Raw genomic sequence first — 23609 nt, 5'->3', positions numbered from 1 at the left:
AGTATTATTGGCCTATACCTGGTACTCTAAGTCCTCTTCTGTATGTTGCTGAATAAAGATTCTTATGAAGCAAGCATTAACATTTATCTAAGAGAGGAAATAATTTCAACTTGAAGTATAGTAGTATACTATAGTAATTACGGAATATTTGACTGATACATGATGAAGACGATGTATCTTTTGAGGTCTTTCTAGTAGTGTTGGGTTTTAGAGTACTGAATTCAACATTTTCCTCTACAAAAGTAGTTATATGTCTAGGACCCATATTTTGAAACAGCACAGACCTAGGTCCAGTATAGTACAGGTCCAATATAGACACACAGATCAGTATAGAGAAATACACTTGGGAAGAAGTCTACTGTGGTAGTCTCCACTCCATGAAATAAAACAAATGAGGGAAACCTTAGAAGGTACTTTAATACTACTGGTTTTAAGAGCTTAGCTTTGATGATTTTGAAAGATAAGAAACAAAATCAAACTGTCTTCCAGTGGGACATGCAGGTGACCTCAAGGTAGTGACTACAATCACAGTATTTTTGAATGGATCTCTATTTTGTGGCAGGGGAATCTACAGGGAGGATAGTTTTTACACATTCCCCACCAGCTACATTGTCTTATAGCTTTCTTTAAACTTTTAGAAAGATAGATAAAAAGGAGTTTCCGAAGATGAGCAAGAAATCCGCATTCATCAAAGATGAGTAAAAAAACTCATTACTTTTCTAAGGTCACTTCTTTCCTTTAGTCCTGCTTAAATGCAAAAGCTAGTAACTTCACCTGTACCAAATCCATACCAAAGTAATAAACTATTTAAAAGAAAGTGGACTTTGTCCACATGCTTTTCATTTAAATTGTTTCATTTACTATGACATCAAGGCTTGCTGAAGCAAAGTAACTTGCCAAGGTCAAACTGAAAAGAAACGGAGTGGTCTCGCTGGATTCCCACTCCGGCTGGTGTTGTGTTAAGCCAACAACAATCTAAATTTCAAGACGAACGCAACCTACTGTGAACTCCGCGTAGGAACAGATGCAAAGAAACAGACACCAAAACTACTTTCAACGTGCTTTAAAAATATCAACTATAATTCAGCGACCACCTTTTGAGGGCTGCTACAACGTGCTTCATTCAATTCACAAGGATTTATTTAACTCATCACAACCCTGGAAGAATTAAGCCAGTTCACAAACTAATAAGCTGACACCTGAAGATGCCCGAAATTATACAGTTAAATTAAGTAAATACAACTAGTTCCAATGCTGCAGAGTGTCGTCAAGCTGTAGCTGGGGGCGGGCGGGCGCGGAGCGGGGTAGGATGGAAGGTTAGTAATCACCCAGACTTGGGTTAACATCTGGTTCTCACATCACTCCAGAAGCACATCCAGGTAACTACCAAAGAGGTAAAAGGGGGACTCGAGATCCCACTACCAGCGCGGGGAGAGACTAGGAGACTAGGACCGCCTAAACGCCAGCCCCTTCCTAGCCCAGACTGCGGCTCCCGGTCGCACGCGCTACACTTTCACAGAACTCTCCTTCCAGCCAGACTTGTGGTCCCACCGCTTCCGGAATCCCTCCCCCACTTTTTCTCACGGCGCTCACCAACATGGGAACTCCGTAGCGAAGAGTCTTATTCTTGCGCAGGGCGCGCATCACCGCGGGGGCGAACATGACTGAACTCTCCGACCCGCTTGGATGCCCAGCCAAACAGGCCAGCGTGGCCTTCCGAATCTCAGTGGCTCTGGGTCCCTCCCGAGGAGTACGTCCTTTACTAACCTCCTTTCCTTTGCCTCCCAGTGCAGGGCCCTTCCAGATAGGTCTCCGCCAGGCAAAAGCAATCGATCCGTAGTAACATACTCACGCTTCCCCCCGGAAATTCGAGCGTCAGAGGTTTGGTCCGGCAAGCCGGTTTGCAATCGGGACTTAGGGACTTACGTCGTGTGTGTAGTAACCGTCAAAGGATATAGAAACCTGTACCTCCTGTGTTGTGGGTCTCTTCTTAGAACACTCCCTGGCACATAAAATCCGCTCAATAAAATCTGTTTAAAAAAAGTTACTTTGAAGCCAGTACTTTAGCCTCTATAGTTACGTGTGGGATGGGTAGTTTACCAGCTTAAAAAAGATGGGGGGAAAAAGTGCTGTGAAAGTTTAGGTTTAACGTTAATTGGTGTAGTGTCTTGCTATCCGTGAATTTTTAATGTTAGTGCTTTTATTGCCAGGTTGCGTGTAATCTTCAGTCATTTATGAATGTCTAGTTTCCACTCATTCATCAACCATCCAGCACACATTTCTGTGGGACACAGAGAAGAAGAGATATGATCCCTGCCTTAAAGAGACTGGCAATCTACTGGGCACACGAATGAACCATAGGTAGCTTGGGAAACAGACCTCCCTGCAATGTGTGCCATTTGCCAGGATGAGTCAGAGGAAGCCTCAACTGTCAAGTGTTTGAGGTTACATAATAGTATAGAGTGCAGGTGACATGACTCACATTTCCCATGCTATCCCTGAAATCTTTCCATCTATCCCTGCCTCTTTATTGCCACTGAAATATTCCTGGTTTAATCCCTTATCATCTTTCCATCTATTAAATTCACCCCTAAGTGTCTGTAGAAAAGAAATTCCTGATCTCCTTCCTGCCTTTAGGCTGATCTAGTTAACACTCATATCTAGACCCCAAAACAACAACAGAAACAAACAAAAAAACCTTAATTATAGGGACTTCCCCAGCAGACCAGTGGTTAAGACTCTGCACTTCCAATGCAGAGGGTGCTGGTTCTATCCCTGGTGGGGGGAACTGAGATCCCACATGCCATGGGTGCGGCCAAAAAACTTAAAAAACAAAAACAAAACCTTAATTATGAACTCAAGTCTATCTCCCACACTGCTGACAGTTATCTAAGAGACATAGATAATGATGAGATTCTCCTCTTTTTTTCTGCCTACAATAGTCACTCCAATTTTCTTAGCAAGTAATTGAAGGGCGTTTGTAATATGACTTTGGCCTGCCTTTACTACCACTGTTCTTCATTCACTCCATGCTCCATCCTGGAGGAGATATTAACTCCGTGAGTATTGCATGAACTTCCACATCTTCCAGATGCAGCTTTAGGGACACCAGGTTCTTGAAGCCTCCCTTACTCCACAGGCAATGTAAATTATTTCCTCTTCAGAGCTCCACTAGGCTTTGACTCAAATATATCACAGAGCTCTATCACACTGTATTGTCGGTTTTGGTGTACAAAGTCATTGTAAGTCCAAACAGTATATAAGAAAGATGAAAAAAAGGAGAGTGGAAAGAATAGTTCAGGGTTTGAATTTGAACTTTGGGGTTTTGTTTTGGGTTCTGGGGCTGAGCAGATGTATCAACACCCTCCCCCAGAGCATCACCTGAACTGAACCAGGAAGATTTTAAAGTGATCAGGGTAAGGTTTATTAAAGTAAGACTGCTAATCCCTTCTCTTACCCCTATTTCTCCAATCTTCCCCAACCCCAATCTCTCCAAAAAAGAGACACCTTGCAAACCTGGGGACTGGAGCAGTAAGAAAGGTGGGAAGACTTAGCCTGAGAGGTTAAGTCACACTACATAGTTGCTGGGAGAAAATTATTTAGATTCATGGGAAAGAGTCTGGAGCAGTTGTAGAATACAGGAGAATTTAGGATTGCAGAGATGGTCTTGTGAACAGGGTTGGTAAGGTTTATGAATAGTCTCCTTCAGTGCTGTGATTCCTTTGTATTTTATTTTGAATTGTCTGGCTTACACTTTTTGTTGTATGTTTGTTTGTTTAACTTATCTCTGTGCAGAGACAGAAACATATAGGGCCATAGGATTTATTAGAGAATGTATTGTGAAGTGTGCAAGAATTTGTATATGGCATTGCCTCTCGCCTTATTCACTTCTTTTGATACTTCAGAACTCATACAGCATCCAGGTTAGTCAAGTGTATTAATTCTCCAACTTTTCCTCATATCTTAAATGCCGAGGGAACTGTTCTAAAAGTCCAGACCTTTTCCTACCTTTTCACTACATAAAATGTCACCTTATGGATCTGACTCCAATAAAGGCTGGCACTCAACGAATAGTTAATAATGGATTAAACCATATACATATATTCTAGGTAATGCCATAGCTAATAATCTGTTACCCTTATCAGATAAAGCATATATTCAATTTAAGTGAATATAGGTCTTCAGTCTTCCATTTATTCCATCATCCAAATAAGCCCTTATTAAGAACCTTGAAATGATCTCGAAGGAGCAACTAAATAGTAGATATTACAAGTATGCTGGAAAGTTTTCATGAGATAAAATTGGGGGCAGTGTGGCATTTAAGCACTTAAGAAATGTTTTGCCGAAAGCCTGCTTTCAGTTTTAAGGTTCGTTGGATTCGCTGGCAAAATTACCACTCATTTGACACAAATAAACAGCTTTAATCCACTCTTTAATGAAAGCTGATTTAACTTAATTTTAATATACAATCATTAGAAGGAAAGGAATATTAGAGAAATACAATAGGGCATATGCATCACTGGATTGGGCCAACACCTACTTCCAGATCCAAACAGAAGCTGGGAGGTTCTGAGTAACAGCAATCTGGACCCCCAGTAGGGAAGGGTCCCGGGTGGTGCGTCCACCCCACGGGTGAGACTTTAGATTAGAGTTCTGGGGGCTTCCGTTTGTAATTCCAGGCCACAAACTGATATCAGTTTGCGTGCAAAAATGCAGCTCGGGGGCTTCCTTGGTGGCGCAGTGGTTGAGAGTCTGCCTGCCAATGCAGGGGACACGGGTTCGTGCCCCGGTCCGGGAAGATCCCACATGCCGCGGAGGGGCTAGGCCCGTGAGCCATGGCCGCTGAGCCTGCGCGTCCGGAGCCTGTGCTCCGCAGCGGGAGAGGCCACAACAGTGAGAGGCCCGCGTACCGCAAAAAAAAAAAAAAAAAAAAAAATTGCAGCTCGGGATTCACTTTAACAATGCTGTTGATTTCACCATGTGAGTCACAAGATTTTCCAGACTCCAGGGGACTGGCCAGGTCCTCAGGGCTCAAGACATTGCAAGACCCACTCCCTTTCTTATTGTAAGCACCATTTGACTTGCTAGCAGTAATTGTTAGGTGTGCAAGCAGGCGTGCAGTCCAGGCAAGGTCACAGGTCGCTCAGAGGCCTGCTTCTGCCTCTGAAGGCTGAACAAGATTATTTTACTAGTTTTCCCAACAACAAATAACACGTATCCTCACCTTAAGCATCACTACTGTATACCTCACTTTACCTATTTGTTAAATCAAAGTGATATTTGTTGTCACTTTTACAATTCTCACAAAAAACACAAAATAGCTCATCAGTATGGCTTCTGTTGCTTTCCCATAAATATGACTCAAATCTCAACTGTGTGTTTCTAGTGTTAATAAACAGAAAAATAGTTGACCCAGCCATCTTAACTGTCACGCTTCCACGTGGCAGTTTATAAAAATTTACATCCAGAAAACAAGGCATCTCCACCGTCCATGCCAGTCCCTCAGCACTAGTATGTTCTTGATATCTAGCCAAGTTACATAATCCTCCAGTATCTGCTCTACCATCACTTAACTCATGCAAGTATATGGCAGTGTTGTTATCAAAATCACCAATTCAAGGGGCTTCCCTGGTGGTGCAATGGTTGAGAGTCCGCCTGCCGATGCAGCGGACGCGTGTTCGTGCCCCGGTCCGGGAAGATCCCACATGCCGCGGAGCGGCTGGGCCCGTGAGCCATGGCCGCTGAGCCTGCGCGTCTGGAGCCTGTGCTCCGCAACGGGAGAGGCCACAACAGCGAGAGGCCCGCGTACCGCAAAACAAACAAACAAAAAAAATCACCAATCTTGAGAGCTTTAATACCAAAGTTAGGTTTTAGAACTATGGCCAAATTTAATGGCTATGGTACAGAAAGATTACTTCATGAATCATCTGGTTTCATAATTGACATCTAGTATATAATTTAATTCACTAAAAATCTTAAAATTTTGGAAGAGCATGATTCCAGACTCATTTTACAGGTGCACAAATTGAGGCTCAGAAAGGTTAAGAAGCTTGCACAACAGTTCACATCTGTACTATTTGTGAACTAGTACAAATGCCCCAACTTGAACTAAACTTCCTATAACATTTCACAATACTATCTCCTTCTTGAACTTCTCTCCTCCCATGGCTTCCATGAATGTTTGGCTCCCATGGATCCTCTCCAACTTTGAGACTTCCTTTTGTCTTCTGCAGCCTTATAAACCTTCAACTGGGGTCTTTAGCTCTCTTCCATTTTTTTTATTTGTCCCAGTGACTCTCAAACTGTAGTGTGCACAGGATCCCCTGGAGACTTTATCAAAACACAGATTGCTGTGTTCCATCCCCAAGATTTCTGATTCAGTAGATCTGGAATGGGACCTGAAAAACTGGGTTTTCTAACAAGCATCCAGATGCTGCTGGTGGTGGTGGTGGTCCAGGGACTACACTATGAGAACTATTGCTGTATCCTCTTTTGCTAGGTAAACTCAACTTTCACCTTGGCTTCAAATTTTATCACAGTGTGGATGACTTCCGGTACATTTTCAGTAACCTAAATGGTTTTCTAACACCTCAAAGTCAACATTCCACAAAGATCTCCTTCTGGACGGGGTAGGGAGTCTTTCCCTCCATTCTATCTAACTTCTATGGCTAGAACTAGAGAGTTGGCTACTCAGTTTCCAATTCAGTCCAATTTCAAACCACTTAAAATTAGTACTTTACATTATTCAACTAGGAAATTCACTGTTTTGCCCTTTATTGTATATTTCTCCTATGGTAGTGATCATTAACATCTAGTTTTAGAATAATTCATGTTTTGTCCTATTATTTTTTAAGTATTTAAATATTTATTTATCTGTGCTGGGTCTTAGTTGTGGCATGTGAGATATGCGTTGTGGCGTGCAGGGCTCTTAGTTGCAGCATGCAGGATCTAGTTCCGTTATCAAGGATTGAACCCAGGCCCCCTGCATTGGGAGTGCTGAGTCTTAACCCCTAGACCACTAGGGAAGTACCGTATCTTATTACTTTTTATAGAGTATAGGCTACGGGATGAATGGGACTGTGCCTAATACATTTCTGTCCTCCATGACTTTTTTCATAGTCCTAAACCATAATTCACACTTTTTGGAAAAACAAATGAAATGGCAACTGGAAAGGTGGCAAGAGTTTCCCATACCATGCTATACAGTGAAGAATCCCCCATTACTGATTCCTAAACCAAACAAAAATCTGCTGCATAACACTTTGCAGAGAATCAAAGGTAACTCTTCTATACAAAAGTGCTAGAGATCTCTTCTGTACAGATTAGTGAAAGCAAAAGGAATTCAAAGTTAAATGAATTGTCTTGAAGTACACTTACTACCTTGGTTAAAATTAAGTTTCGGGCTTCCCTGGTGGTGCAGTGGTTAAGAATCCGCCTGCCAATGCAGGGGACACAGGTTCGAGCCCTGGTCCAGGAAGATCCCACATGCCACGGAGAAACTAAGTCCATGCGCCACAACTACTGAGCCTGTGCTCTAGAGCCCGTGAGCCACAAATACTGAAGTCTGTGCACCTAGAGCCCGTGCTCTGCAACAAGAGAAGCCACTGCAATGAGAAGCCCGCGCACCACAACAAAGAGTAGCACCTGCTCGCCGCGACTACAGAAAGCCCACGTGCAGCGACAAAGACCCAATGCAGCCATAAATAAATAAATAAATAAATAAATAAAATAAATTTTTAAAAATTCAAAAAAAAAAAGTTTCATGAGGTAGAGCAAATCAGGAAACTTCTAACTTTCCAATTGCCATGGGACTAAAGCCCATCTGAAAGCTTTCTGAATACTGTCAGTTAAGCTAACTAGGGCTTCCTTTTTGGGCAGGTGAATGTGTGCTTTTGTGATATAAGTCAATGGTGAAACAGGATCTTATCTATTGAAATTTATGTTAAAAAACCTTTGCAGGAAAACATATTTAGAAATGTAAAGACAAATCTTTGAATTCAGGGCAAGTAAAGTGTACTTTAATCTGAAGACAAATTTTTTGGAAAGGAAACCATTAAAAAATGGCCTGACTGTATGTGTGTTTTAAGTGCTTGAGTAACATCAGTTGCCCTGGTTTAAGAAAAAAGTCAAATATCATTGTACTATAAAGTTTCCTATACACCAAAACACAATGCCCATCCAATAAAAGTAGAATTTAAGGGCTTCCCTGGTGGCACAGTGGTTGAGAATCTGCCTGCCAATGCAGGGGATACGGGTTCGAGCCCTGGTCTGGGAAGATCCCACATGCCGTGCAGCAATTAGGCCAGTGAGCCACAACTACTGAGCCTGCGCATCCGGAGCCTGTGCTCGGCAACAAGAGAGGCCGCGATAGTGAGAGGCCCACACACTGCGATGAAGAGTAGCCCCCGCTTGCCACAACTAGAGAAAACCCTCGCACAGAAACAAAGACCCAACACAGCCATAAATAAATAAATAAATAAATAAATAAATAAATAAAACTTGACACCTCGAAAGTAAATTGGCTTCCTAAAGTACCACTTCAAAATCATATAACACTATTTTTAAAATTTAAATTTTTTTCAATTTTATGGAGATAAATTGACACATAACATTATATAAGATTAATGTGAACAACATAACAACTAGATATACATATATATTGTGAAATGTTTACCATGATAAATTTGGTTAACATTCATCACCTCATATAGGTACAATATTTTTCCTTGTGTTGAGAACTTTTAAGATCTATAACACTATTAGTAATACTACTTTGCATAACCCCCCAAATCAAAAAGGGTATCAAAATAGAAATTATAAGTTATATGGCAAGTAAAAGGAAAAAATTTCATATGAAATACTATTATTTAAGATGACAGAAAATAAATAAATGACTTACAAAAAAAATGAACTAAGAGAAAGTATAAAGAGAGAATTAGTCAAAAGAAAAGCTAAAATAAAAGAAATGGAAAACAAACAAAACCAGAAGAATAAATCAATAAAACAAAAAGCTGGTTATTACAAAGAATCAATTAATAGATTAAGGGAAAAAATTTAATGTTAGGGATGAGACAGAAAATAAAAACGTGTAAAAGAAAATAAAAGGGATTACATGAGAATTTCAAGTTATCTTCTATTACAGTAAATAAATTGAACAGCTAGAGAAATTGATGTTTTAGTGATAAAACATAAAGGATCATTTAAAAGTCGAAAATCGGGACTTCCCTGGTGGTGCAGTGGTTAAGAATCCACCTGCCAATGCAGGGGACACGGGTTCGAGCCCTGGTCCGGGAAGATCCCACATGTGCCCTACAGCTACTGAGCCCGAGTGCCACAACGACTGAAGCCCACGTGCTGAGCCGGTGCTCTGCAACAAGAGAAGCCACCACAATGAGAAGCCCATGCACCACAACAAACAACGAAGAGTAGCCCCTGCTCACCACAACTAGAGAAAGCCCATGCGCAGCAATGAAGACCCAACACAGCCAAAAATAAATAAATAAATTTATTTTTTTTTAAAAAGGTCGAACATAACAAGTACTATGGAAATTGCAAATTTACCATTAAGAAGAACTAGGCAGTTGGCTGTGACACAGGAAGAAGCATTCATGCTAATTGAGCCAAACCATATCTTGCAAAAGTCTAGTGCAAAATTTTATTCTTCCTCTATTAAGATCTTCTTGGGAACTATTATATAGGTACTTTTACTGGTTCCTTAAAGGAATTTACCATTTCATGGTTTCAAGAGCCTTTTCCCCAACACTGTATGATCACAGACCTGATATCAACTTCCTTTGTCAGTTGTTTGCAGGTTTCTGGAAGAATTTGAGTTCTTATGCCTTGTCCTTTATGTCCTCCCTAGGCGCAAAGTTCTTTACTGTCTACATATGTTGGGTATCCCTCAAACAAAAAAGTATCACTTTTTGTGGAGCCCCAGAGTGGATGCCCAGGGAAAATTTAGAAACCCAAGAGGAAGGATTGGAGTCTAGAGTGACAATGAGAAAATAAGACAAATTTGAAAACAAAAGTAAATGAGTAGTTGGTATTAGAATGGACTGATGGGTGGAGAATCTAGATGTAAAAGGTTTAATCCTTGGAGGTTTCTGCAGAGGTGCAGGTTGGGCTATGGGGAGAAGGTCTCTGAGGGGCATTGTGGCCTCCAGGAGGCGGTGCGGAGAATGCATCTAGGGAACCAGCTCTAAGGTGCCCCCCGGGACCAAACAAGCTTGAAAATACAGAAGGCATCTGGGGAAATAACACTAAGTTGAGAATTTAGCCCGAAAATCAGTGGGGGAGGAAATACACAAACTTTAAAGTTTGTAGGAAGACCCTAAGGTAAAGAATCTGGTATTTTTGAGTAACTGAAAGGCCAGGGAGGAGAGGGATCAGAGAGAAAGCATGGAGTGTGGAGTGAAATGAGTTTGGAGAAAGTAGGCAGGAATTAGATCATGCAGTGCATTATAAGTGGTGATGAGTATTTTGGACTGAATCCTACGGGCAGCTGGAAACTTCTAGGGGATTTCTAAGCAGGGGAGAGATGGGAATACAAGCCACCCCACCCCCTCACTGTCCCCCAGAGCCAGGTGAACAAGGGGTGTCCCATGGGTGGCAGCTGCAAAAACCAGGCCACCAGACATAAAAAACTAAGTCACCAGCCGTATGGTGGAGTAAAACTCCCCTCCAGGAGACACTGGTGCACTGGAGTGTAGCAGAGGGACAGCTTTAAGACAGTGCCCGCCCTCCAAGGTCTCTGAAAAGGATTAGAGTCAGCCCTTAGATGAATGTTTAGTTAGAGGCCTGCCCCTCAGATCGCAGTCATGATGGTTAGCTAATAGGCTTCCTTCACAGAAAGACCAAGCATTTGGGTCTGTTGCCTTTTGCTGTGTCCTGGGGGCGGTAGCTGTTTAAGAACTCTTTCTCTCTTGGCTACAATCCTGTGGGACCCAAGATCATAGGCCCCACTGTCCTCCAGAGCCAGGCAATGTAGAGGTGTCTCCTGGCAGCAGCCACAAATATCTGGGTGCCAGACAGAGGGGTATGAACTCCTTTCTAGGTGACATCAGTTATTACAGTCCCACGGGACAGGAACGCAAACTCCCCTGGCCTCCAGAGCCAGGCAGTTAAGATGCACGCCTTTGGCAGCAGCGGCAAAGATCTGGGCAGCAGATGCATGGAAAAGGTCCCTTCCAGGAGAAACGGGTGCTCTGGAGCATGGCAAAGGGAGAGTGCAAAGACAGCACCCGCCAGTCTCTGTCGCTGGAGAGTATTCCAGCAGGCTCCCGGATGTATGTGTTAAATTAGATGCCTGCCCCTCAGGCTGATGCTTTAATATAAGCAGGTGAGCCTCCTTCACTTTATTTTTAATTTTTTTAAAGTTTTATCTATACAATTTTTATTTTATATTTTTTAATTACAATGTTTTCCTCCAAGTTTATTGAGATGTAATTGACATACAGCACTGTATAAGTGTACAGCATAATGATGTAACTTACATCATGAAATGATTACCACAATAAGTTTAGTAAACATCCATCTCATAAAGATACAATATTAAGCAATTAGAAAAAATTATATTTTCCTTGTGATGAGACCTCGGGATTTACTCTCTTAACGACTTTCATATATAAGACACAGCAGTGTTAATTATATTTATCCTGTGGTACACTACAATCCTGGATTTACTTATTGTAAAACTGGAAGTTTGTACTTTGTGACTACCTTCATCCCTACCCGCAACCCTGCCTGCGGTAAGCACAAATCTGATCTCGTGTTCTGTGAGTTTGTTTCTTTGTTTGTCTGTTTTGAGGTATAATTGACCAACAACGCTATATTAGTTCCTGGTATATAGCACAGTGATTCCATATTTCTATACATTTCAAAATGATCACCATGGTAAGTCTACTTACCTTCTGTCACCATACAAAGACATTACATGATTATTGACTATATACTCCACAGAGTACATGTCACACCCATGACTCATTAATTCTGTAACTGGAAGTTTCTACCTCTCAATCTCTCCTCCCCTGCCTCCCCTCTGGCAACCATCTGTTCTCTGTATCTATGACTATGTTTCTATTTTGTTATGTTTGTTCATTTGTCTTGATTTTTATTTTTTAAATAAATTTATTTATTGTATTTATTTTTATTTTTGGCTGCATTGGGTCTTCATTGCTGTGCACGGGCTTTCTCTAGTTGCAGCGGGCAGGGGCTACTCTTCATTGCAGTGCGTGGGCTTCTCATTGTGATGGCTTTTCTTTGTTGCAGAGCATAGGATCTAGACACGCAGGCTTTAGTAGCTGTGGCATGTGGGCTTCAGTAGTTGTGGCTTGTGGGCTCTGGAGCGCAGGCTCAGTAGTTGTGACACACGGTATTAGTTGCTCTGCGACATGTTGGATCTTCCCAGACCAAGGCTCGAATCCATGTCCCCTGCATTGGCAGACGGATTCTTAACCACTGTGCCAACAGGGAAGCCCTGTCTTGATTTTTAGATTTCACATAAAAGTGAAATCATATAATATTTGTCTTTCTCTGGTTGACTTATTTCACTGAGCATAATACCCCCTAAGCCCATTCATGTTGCCACAAATGACAATATTTCATTCTTTTTTATGGCTGAGTAATATTTTACTTTATAGATATATTGTATTGTGTGTATATATATATAAAATACATACCACATATATATATATAAATACCTATACATAAATACCAATATATATATAAATACACACATATACACACACACACACACACACATATATATATATATATATATATATACACACACACACATATATATCACATCGTCTTTTTCTATTCATCTATGGATGGACCCTTAGGTTGCTCCCATATCTTGGCTGTTGTAAATAATGCTGCAATGAATATTGGGGTATATATATCTTTTCAAATTAGTATTTTCATTTTCTTTGGAAAAGTAACCAGGAAGGGAACTGCTGGATTGTATGGTAGTCCTATTTTTCATTTTTTGAAGAACCTCCATACTCTTTTCCATAGTGGCTGCACCAATTTACACTCCCACCAACAGGACGTGAGGGTTCCCTTTTCTCCACATCTTGCCAACACTTGTTATTTGTTGTCTTTTTGATGATAGCCATTCTGACAAGTGTGGAATATCCCTAATGATTAGTGATGTACACCTAAAACTAATAGAATGTTATATGTCAATCATACATCAATACAAATTATTTAAAATGTACTGGTGCAAGGGGCAACATCATCTTTAAGGAGTTCAGTTGAGTCCCTCATCTGTAGAACAGTCTGATGATACATTGTCACAGACCAGTGTTTGTTAAGAGCTCTGAGGATAATGAGTTCTCCCAAGTAACAGAGGTCAGGGGCTGCACTTAAGAGCCTGAAACTACAGGACCAGAATTAGCATCAAAATTGCCAATATTGGAGGGGCTGCTGAAGTGATTTACCTTTCACCTAAGGACTTCTGAGGTGCTAACAGACAATGTCATTCTAAGACAAACAGATGAGTAGCCAAAGAGAGTGCTGCTTAACATCTATAATCAGAGGAAGGCAAAGTGGGAGGAGCAGGAGACTGAGAATGGTTGCACCAAGAAAAAAAAAAAATAGTGATGCCTGCTCAGTTCATGTGGCAAAGCTAATTTTCAAATACAGAATCTGTTAACTAAAGAGATCGCTGTGCTCCTAGGAGGAAGGACATATCAACATCATGACAAATAGATTATGTAGTGATTCTCCCAGTCCTTTCCCCAAGAAACCTACAACCATTTCCTTGGGAGACAATATGGTAGGGATAGAGAAACAACTAGAATTGAGAAGATTATTGGACACAGTGTCTTCACTGATATTGCTGCTCAGACTCCAAAGCATTTTCATGGACCCTGAAATAGTGGGAGCTTATGACATCAGGAAATAAGTGGAGTCCTAGCTGGCATACATTTTACAATGTGTTCAGTGGTCTGCAGTCCAACCCAGTGGTCATTGCCTCTAAGTCCCCAGGTATATAATTGGGATTGGTATCTTAGGCAGTGGGGATAATGTCCTTCTAAGGTCCTTGGCATGTGGAATAAGAGCTATCATTGTCACTGTGCGGGTGGAAGCCTCTTAAACATCCTTCTGGTCCTGGCCAAGATAGTGAATCGAAGTCAATATTGTGTTCACGGTGGGAAGATGGACACAAGGGTCACCATTAAAGACAAAAAGAGGCAGCAGTGGTTGTACATATCATATCTCCATTGAAATCACCAGTCTGGCCCTAACAGAAACCTAATCAATCCTAATGAGTGATTGTAGACAACCAACTCTCCCAAAGAGAATGTCTCATTGTGGCTGCTGGATCAGAAATACTATCATTCCTAGAGGATATTTAAATGACCTCAGGTGCCTGGCATGCAGCCATTGATTTGGTAAACTTGTTAATTTCTATTTTGAACAGAAAAGAGTATTAAAAAAAAGGTAGCATTCATGTGGCATGGATAATCATATTTGTGTACTTGCCTCCAGGGCCATGTTCACCTTCTTGCATCTGGCATAATATTATCTGAACAGATCTAGAGTCTCAGAACCTGCAGAAGACATCGTACTGATTCATTATATCAAGAGCATCATGCTGATGGGACCAGGCGAACATGAGTTGGTTAGTTCATTAGAGGTCTTATAAGGAGATACACACTCCAAGCTTAAGAGATAAACCTTACAAAGATTCAGGGACAGTTCACATTACTGGAGTATTTAGGGTTACAGTGGTGTAGGTCATGTTCAGGCATACCCCGAGTTTAAGGGAAATTGCTTCATGGTGCCTTCCCTACCACAAGGAATGTGATGGCTGATATATATGTCGCTTTGGGTTATTGAAGCAAACATTTCACACCTATGAATACGAGTTGGATGATAATGAAGTGGGAACACAAGGCAAGAAAGGGCCTTGCTTTCTTGCTAGCCTGTGTAAGCAGAAGCCATAATTTGGGCCATAAAGTCTGGCACGGCTGATGTCTTTGACCCTGTGGGAAACTGGTGGTAGGGGTAAAGATGTGGTGTGGAATCTGTGGCAGTCCCCAAAGGAGAATCACAACGTAGGCCATAGGGTTTTGAAACAAGGCCATGCCATCTATGTCATGGAGACTATGGAGAAACAGCTCTCAGTGAGTTAGGGGAACCTGAGCAAAGTGAGCTTTTAGTCCATGTGGCCCCATATGAGCACGTGTCCTGAATCATTGTGTATCAGCTAGGTTTCTCTGGGCCTGGCAATCCATAAAATCAGATGGATCTGGCAGCAATTCACAGAAAACTCAAAATAGAACATCCAATACCAAGCTCATACAAGAGGAGAAGACATGTGTACGTTGTATGAGCAGGTATTTGAAGTCATCATATCACTCACCATGGTTTCACCAGTCACTTCACTCACCTTCCATATATGCCCACATGGGGGTTTTGTTCAGTCAGCTAAATGAGGAATAAAATGCCTGACTTTGGTGTATGGATGGGTAGGCTTGGTACGTGGGTTCAAACCAAACATGGAAGATGACTGCATAACATTCCTCTTCAAGGATGACTCTAAAAAGAGAGAAATAAAAAATCATATTATTGGGCAGTTTTATGCCTAGTACCTTGATCGTCTACCCTACGTGGAAGGTTTCTAATTAGACTACTTCAGGTGGCGAAGAGCCTGATGAGCTGGTCAGGGCCTGGAATAAAAAGGACTAGAGCATCAGAGAAAAGGTGTTCTGCGATAGAGCTCTGTGGCTGCTCATATAGCTTTAGTCAGGAAGTGTGAAGATTTTCTTTTTTAAGTATAGTTGATTTACAATATTGTATTAGTTTCATTTGTATAGCAAAATGATTCAGATATATATCTCCCTATAACTGTATCTCTCTATCGCTATACAGTGCAGATTATTTTCCATTATAGGTTTTTAGAAGATATTGAATAGATTTCCCTGTGCTATACAATAAATCCTTTTTGTTTATCTATTTTGTGTACAGCAGTTTGTATCTCTTAATCCCAAACTCCTAATTTATCCCCCTATTCCCACCCTTCCCCCTTTGGTAACCGTACATTTGTTTTCTATGTCTGTGAGTCTGTTTCTGTTTTGTATATAGATTCATTTGTATTATTTTTTAGACTCCACGTATAAGTGATATCATATAACATTTGTCTTTCTCTGTCTGATGTACTTAGTGTGATATTCTTTAGTTCCATCCATGTTGTTGCAAATGGCAGTATTTCATTTTTTATGGCTGACTACGATTCCAGTGTGTGCACGTGTGTGTGTGTGTGTGTGTGTGTATATATATATATATATATATTACATCTTCTTAAACCAATTATCTGTAGATGGGCACATGGGTTGTTTCCATGTCTTGGCTATTGTAAATAGTGCTGCTATGAACATCGGGTTGAGTGTATATTTTTGACTTAGTGTTTTTGGTTTTTGCGGGTATATACCCAGGAGTGGAATTGCTGAATCTTATGGTAGTTCTATTTTTTTTTTTTTTTTCCAGTACGCAGGCCTCTCACTGTTGTGGCCTCTCCCGTTGTGGAGCAACAGGCTCCGGATGCGCAGGCTCAGAGGCCATGGCTCATGGGCCCAGCTGCTCTGCGGCATGTGGGATATTCCCAGACTGGGGCACAAACCCGTGTCCCCTGCATCGGCAGGCGGACTCTCAACAACTGCGCCACCAGGGAAGCCCTATTTTTAGATCTTTAAGGAACATCCATACTGCTTTCCAGGGTGACTGCACCAATTTACATTCCCATTAATAGTGTACGAGAGTTCTGTTTCTCCCACATCTTCTCCAGCATTTATAATGTGCAGATTTTTGATATAGCTATTCTGACATTTGTGAGGTGATACCTCACTGTGGTTTTGACTTGCATTTCTCTAATAATTAGTGATGTTGAGCATCTTTTCATGTGCCTGTTGGCCATCTGCATGTCTTCTATGGAGAAATGTCCATGTTGGTCTTCTGCCCATTTTTGATTGGATTTTTGTAACACAGGTTCATGCCTATCAAGAAGCATCCATCCTGGAAAAGGTCTTGAACAACCAGGCAGAGAAAATGACTCGGCCAATCAACATTAGACAATCTTCACCGTTGACCCACCATGGAACTGGCACAATGGGCACATGAACAGAGTGGCCATGGTGGCAGAGGTAGTGGCTACACTGAGCTCAATAGCATAGACTCCCACTTGCCAAGAAAGTCAGTCCAGGTACTACCGTCTCTAAATGTCCAACTTGCCAACAACAAAGATCATTGCTGAAGTCCTGAGAAGTCATTATTTCTCAAGAAGACCTAGCAGTTAATTGGTGGGAAGTCAACTACCGTGGGCCCCTTCCAATCTGGAAGGGCCAGCATTTGGTCCTCGCAAGAATAGATAGCAATTCTAGATGTGATAAGTAGCCTTTTGTGCCTGCAGAGCCACAGCCAGCATCAGTATTGGGGGCTTGCTTATGAAATGTGTGATCTTTAACCATGGAATCCCACGTGGCTTAGGATGTGAACAGAGACCTCAGCCTTCAGTGAATGAGGTAAAGGAATGGGCCCATCCCAATGGAATCCATTGTTTGCACCACATCAAATATTCACTGGCAACCACCCACACACTGCACTGCAATGAGCTACTGAAGGCACGGCCGAAACATCAGCTCAGAAACAATATCCTGGAAGGATAGAGTGCCATCCTTCAGGGTACAGTGTGTATGTTCAATCAAAGACTGCTACATGGTACTGTATATCCATCATGAGGAATATATGGGACCGGGAAGCAAGGAGTAGAAGTTGGGTGGCCCTACTTACCATGACTCTTAATGATCCACTGGTGGTTTTTCTGCTTGTCCTCCCAGCAACTGTGTATTCTCCAGGGCTGTAGGTAGGTCTTGGTCTACAGAGAATGCACTTTTGTCAGGGATACAGCATGAATGCCATGGAACTGCAAGGTACAGTGGCCATCAAGGCCCCTCAGTCATCATATGTCCAAAGACTAGCTTGTGAGAGCAGGAGTCACCATTATGGATGGAGTCATTGACCTGGAGTAGCAGGGGAGTTAAGGCTGCTATTCCTCAGTAGAGGCTTGGAGGATTACCTTTGGAACCCAGGTGATACTCTTGCCAGACTCCTGGAACTCCCTTGCTTGGGCAATGGTAACTGGAATGGACTTGTGCAACAATCTTGGCCTGAGAGGTCTCAGACTCCTTGAGGATAAAGATGCAAAATTTTTTAACAAACAATATAGAGAGTCTCCTGTTTTTCCTGTATGTTGTACTCTTCCCCATCTACTTTCTCCTTTCTTATACTCATACCCCATGAGTATCTAAAACTACCACAAGGCTTGCAGAAACAGTTCTCAGCAATAGTGTTCTGTTGGTTATCGGGACTCCTTCAAGGGGCAGGATAACAGGAAAGAGCCTCATGCACTCGTCTTGGTTAAAGGTGAAACTGCTGCTAAAGTTAAAATATAGGACAGTTCCTCCGATTCTTCCTCTTACAGAAACCCTGAGCCTGCTTCAGCTGTGAAGCCACCTGGTTTGCCATTGTTCTCTGATACGCCTCAATTCAATGAAGATTTACCCTCTATTGGAGTCACATAAATCTTAAAAAAAAATAATGTGGTGCCATTGCTTGGGGAGAGGGTAGAAAAATTTCCAACACTGCCTGATGGGGTCAAAAACAGAACCGATCAAAGAACCCTAATTTTCTTTGGTGTGGAGGTAAGTCCTCCTCCTGTTCTCATTTTGTTTTTGTTTGTTTGTTTATTTGTTTTTTCATAGTTTGGAGTTGCAGGGCTGTGGATCTCTTGAAGGTCAAACTTTTGTCAGACTGAGGTCAGTATTCTTCTTTTGCTTTCTGGAGATCTTTGGACGAGCAGAAACTTAGGCATTTTTCCTGAGGTAGGTCATGTCCCTCTTTCTACCTCAGACTTCTTTTACCCGGGAAAACTCCTATTTTACCCAAACTGCTGGTCAGATTTGCTCTAGAAATGCGGTCTGCCAGAAAGACCTTTACTCTGTCAATTTCTTCTCAAAGTAGCATGTGTTCATTGAGTACCATCTCAAATTTAGTGGCCCTATAGTTTCTTGGGTGTGTCAGACTTGTGAGTGTGGCACCTTAGAAGAAAGGGCATTAGAATAGCCATCGCACCATGGGCAGCCTACCTCAGTTGGTACAAAGAAGACAAGAAAGGAAATACATTAAACAGATTCCAATATTTTGAGGCCTCTTTAAACGTCAACCTTCTTCTCCTCTCAAAGCCTTTGACCTTCTCTCTACCTCTGTTTATGTTTCTCATAACCCCACTCCTTCCTAACATCGTTACTAGCCTGATCTCTCCTTTCTTTTAAGCTCCCTTGCTTTTCTGCCCTTGTTGGATTGGGAGTAATCCAACCATGTTAACTAGGCTATACTTAATCTATCTCACAGGTCTGGCACCAGTTAGAAACTGCTTTTTAGGAATATTCATCTTAGGCCTTAACATGAGATAGCCACCTTTCCAAAAAGTGTGGCCTAAACCTGAAACATCAAATGTTATTTAGAAGTACAAAATGGACTGACAGACCACATGCATCCTCACAGTGCCCAATTCTGAGGACTTCCAAGCAAAAGATGCTGGAAGCATTGCTGTTGCCCTTGTTTACACTGCACATTTGGTATCCATGATTTCCTTTTTCCTACAAGTGCCCCTCAGATATCCTATAACTTTAAGGGATCTATCAACAGTCAAAGATAATATTAATGACAAGTTGAAAAGGAGAGAGAGTTTCCATTACACCCAAAAGGAGGGGAGAAGTGGCTGTTTGATTACAGTGTCTATCTTCTGAACAAAAATATAGCACAGCTAAGATATCAACATGGACTAGGGACTCCAGACTTGAGGCAAACCCTCCCCAACCTGAAAAACTTCATGGAGCACGGACTAGTGGTCAGGTGCGACAGACATCACACCTCCAGTGCAACCCCTGTTCCAAAGATACAAAGCTCCATATTTGGGGGTGCAGATGTAGGCTTTTCTGGGGGATCCCTTCACCGGACAAAGGACACCGGAAACGGGCTAGCTCAGGGAATGAGAGAAGCGAGTACAAAACCCCTCCCCCCAGTTAGAACTCGGTATTTGCCCAGCCTGTGACCACCATCCCCTCCATGGGAGAATCTGAAAGACAATGTCTCTGTCTTCCTCCTTAGACATCTCCAAAGAAAACAAGAAAAAAGGGGTAGATCTGGGAGACAGATTACATGGAGGCCAAGTGAGTGTGAACACTAGCCAGGAACAGGGACAAGCCCTCTCGGGGTCTCCAGCCAGTCAGTGGCACCCTCCTGCCCAGCGAGCAGGCCGGCTCCTCCAGCACCCTGCTTCCGGAGACGGGGGTGGGAGGGGATTTCCACCCTGGGTCTGAAGCCGAGCTCTGCTGTGCCATGGAGCAAGGGGAAGAGTTCATCGGTATGAAAGCCACAGGCTTCACCTCAGGCAACCAGCTGAAAGCATTTAACTGCATCCCCGTGGACAGTGCCGGGGCAGTGGAGTGTGATGAACAAGTTCTGGGAGAATTTGAAGAGTTCTCCCCAAGGATCTATGCACTGAATGAAAACATATCCAGCTTCCACTGGCCATGCAGGAGTTCTGATAAGTGAAGCGAGAGGACAGACAGTAGGACCAAGGTAGAGTCACTGCTTGAAATGAGGATAAAGCTGCACTGGTCACCCTTTGTAATAATTATGACACAAAATGAATATTAATGAAGGGTATTCCTCAGAAAAATAGACTTTGTGAATCGAGGAGGAACTCAGGATCACTGTGTATCAGTGGGCCAAAGTTAGATTTTGCTTGCAAGATTTGCTTTTCAGGCCTGACAATTGTTTAAAGGCAAAAGTCACTCTCTAGCTCGAGTCACTTTATAGGCATTTGTCTGCTTTCATATTTACACTTCTATGTTATCCTCAGAGGGAAGATGATAATATATAAATAATATAGTGAACTCGCTTTTAGTTTCTCATGAGCATTTGCCCTCACCACAGTTTAGGAAACTTTGGGGAAATCAAATATTCAGTAAAGGTCTCCAGGATCTTTGGCCATCCATTAAGTTGATGAATAAGAAGAACAATGTTCTTCTTATACACAGGCCCACCTGCCCCCGCTCCTGCCCCCAGGCTCCACAGTCAACCTAGCTGTCGTCCCATCTGCACAGTAGATGCTTGTGCATCCTGAGCGACTGAGAACGCCACATTCACTTGTTCTTTAATGCCCTCACCATGAACTTTCAGCTCTTCCAGTCAGCCATACCCTTGATGCAGCCCTCAGATTAGATGAAAAACCTCACCTCTGGTGGATCCCAGGGGACCCCCAAGGACCACAAGGTTACTATAGTCAGATGGCATCCAGTTCCACCTGGGAGTCAAAGTTTTATGTGTGCAGATGCTGTTGTCAAAAGCTGGGTGTGTTTTCTGGCAATGCACTCATCATATAGAAATCCCTATATGTAAATCCCATGTTAATTTATCACATTTCAGTTGGAAAGGAAGGCATTGTATATGATGAAATATATGTGGAGAGTCAGGCTGTCCAATGTGCAAACCGCAAGGCAGTTGGATTAAGAGACTAGATGAGGCATAGAATACTACTGGTATGTGTGCAATGGAAGAAATATTAAGTTATGTTTTTGAGGTCCATTTTCATTCCTGGAGCTCAGATTTCATTTGCTATTGCTATGTACTTTATATACCCAAGGACATTGCCTCAGGCTTCCAAGCTCTTTAAGGAAATTTTGTGCTTATATCCATGTATTGTATAGAAGAACACAAATTGAGTTTTCCTCAAAAAAAAAAAGCAGTCCAAGATTTTAGAGATAGCATAATAACCAAAGAGAAAATCACATACACTCAAATGTATGAGACTATAAATTACATAGCTTGAGGGAAAAGAAAGTCCTTCACAAATACAAACAGATCCATAATGATACCAGCAGTTAATGGAAAAATGGAAGAGAGAAAAAAGGCTACAGGGACCACAGTTATCTTGCTTTGGCAAATGGACTGCTCAATTCGAAACCAAAGTGCTCTACTTCTGGGAAGACACAGTTTAGTTTCAACAAGTCCCTTTGGATCAGCAAGAAATAACAGTGTTGGAGATTGGTTCAAGATGGTAGAGAAGGATGTGCACTCATTTCCTCTTGTGAGAGCAATGGAATCACAACTAACTGTTGAACGATCATCGACAGGAAGACACTGAAACTCACCAAAAAAGATACCCCACATCCAAAGACAAAGGAGAAGCCACAATGACACATTAGGAGGGGTGCAATCACAATAAAATCAAATCCCATAACTGCTGGATGGGTGACTCACAAACTGGAGAACACTTATACCACAGAAGTCCACCAACTGGAGTGAAGGTTCTGGGCCCCACGTTAGGCCTCCCAACCTGGGGGTCCGGCAACGGGAGGAGGAATTCCTAGAGAATCAGACGTTGAAGGCTAGTGGGATTTGATAGCAGGACTTTGACAGGACTGGGGGAAACAGAGACTCCACTCGTGGAGGGCACACACAAAGTAGTGTGCACATCGGGACCCAGGGGAAGGAGCAGTGACCACATAGGAGACTGAACCAGACCTACCTGCTAGTGTTGGAGGGTCTCCTGCAGCGGTGTGTGGTGGCTGTGGCTCACTATGAGGACAAGGACACTGGCAGCAGAAGTTCTGGGAAGTACTCCTTGGCTTGAGCCCTACGAGAGTCCACCATTAGCCCCACCAAAGAGCCTGGTAGGCTCCAGTGTTGGGTCACCTCAAGCCAAACAACCAACAGGGAGGGAACCCAGCCCAATCCATCAGCAGACAAGCAGATTAAAGTTTTACTGAGCTCTGCCCACCAGAGCAACAGCCAGCTCTACCCACCACCCGTCCCTCCCATCAGGAAGCCTACACAAGCCTCTTAGATAGCCTCATCCACCAGAGGGCAGAAGCAGAAGCAAGAACTAGAATCCTGCAGCCTGCAGAACAAAAACCACATTTCACAGAAAGATAGACAAGATGAAAAGGCACAGGGCTATGTACCAGATGAAGGAACAAGATAAAACCCCAGAAAAAGAACTAAATGAAGTGGAGATAGGCAAAATTCCAGAAAAAGAATTCAGAATAATGATAGTGAAGGTGAGCCAGGTTCTCGGAAAAAGAATGGAGATAAAGATCGAGAAGATGCAAAAAATGTTTAACAAAGACCTAGAAGAATTAAAGAACAAAAAAACTGATGAACAATACAATAACTGAAATGAAAAATACACCAGAAGGAATCAATAGCAGAATAACTGAGGTAGAAGAACGGAGAAGTGACCTGGAAGACAGAATGGTGGAATTCTCTGCTGTGGAATAGAATAAAGAAAAAAGAATGAAAAGAAATGAAGACAGCCTAAGAGACTTCTGGGACAACAGTAAACACAACAATATTCGCATTATAGGGGTCCCAGAAGGAGAAGAGAGAGAGAAAGGACATGAGAAAATATTTGAAGAGATTATAGTGGAAAATTTCCCTAACATGGGAAAGGAAATAGCCACCCAAGTCCAGGAAGTGCAGAGTCCCAGGTAGGATAAACCCAAGGAGGAACACACTGAGACACATAGTAATCAAAG

General features: G+C 42.3%; 1 protein-coding gene and 1 pseudogene across 3 annotated transcripts in view; one reads left to right on the top strand and one right to left on the bottom strand.

Moving 5' to 3' along the window:
- The window catches only part of LOC309818934 (cytochrome c oxidase assembly protein COX16 homolog, mitochondrial), a 33735-nt gene extending 31932 nt beyond the window's left edge, over nucleotides 1–1803 (bottom strand). For both annotated transcript variants that reach the window (XM_082648950.1, XM_082648951.1), the window contains exon 1: nucleotides 1594–1803. In XM_082648950.1, the coding sequence (XP_082505076.1) occupies nucleotides 1594–1662 (69 nt within the window). In that variant the 5' untranslated portion in view covers nucleotides 1663–1803. The remainder of the gene's footprint in view (nucleotides 1–1593) is intronic.
- On the top strand, nucleotides 1661–20622 carry LOC309819216 (UV radiation resistance-associated gene protein-like; annotated as a pseudogene). Its single transcript has 3 exons — nucleotides 1661–1750; nucleotides 1789–1978; nucleotides 19570–20622. The product of its transcript is annotated as a UV radiation resistance-associated gene protein-like (transcript).
- Nucleotides 20623–23609: the final 2987 nt, after the last annotated feature.

This window comes from Grampus griseus (assembly GCF_964374135.1).
Source record: "Grampus griseus genome assembly, chromosome: 2".
Taxonomy (NCBI): domain Eukaryota; kingdom Metazoa; phylum Chordata; class Mammalia; order Artiodactyla; family Delphinidae; genus Grampus; species Grampus griseus.
Note: the sequence above shows the minus strand (reverse complement) of the source record. Positions and strands in the feature narration are given on the sequence as shown.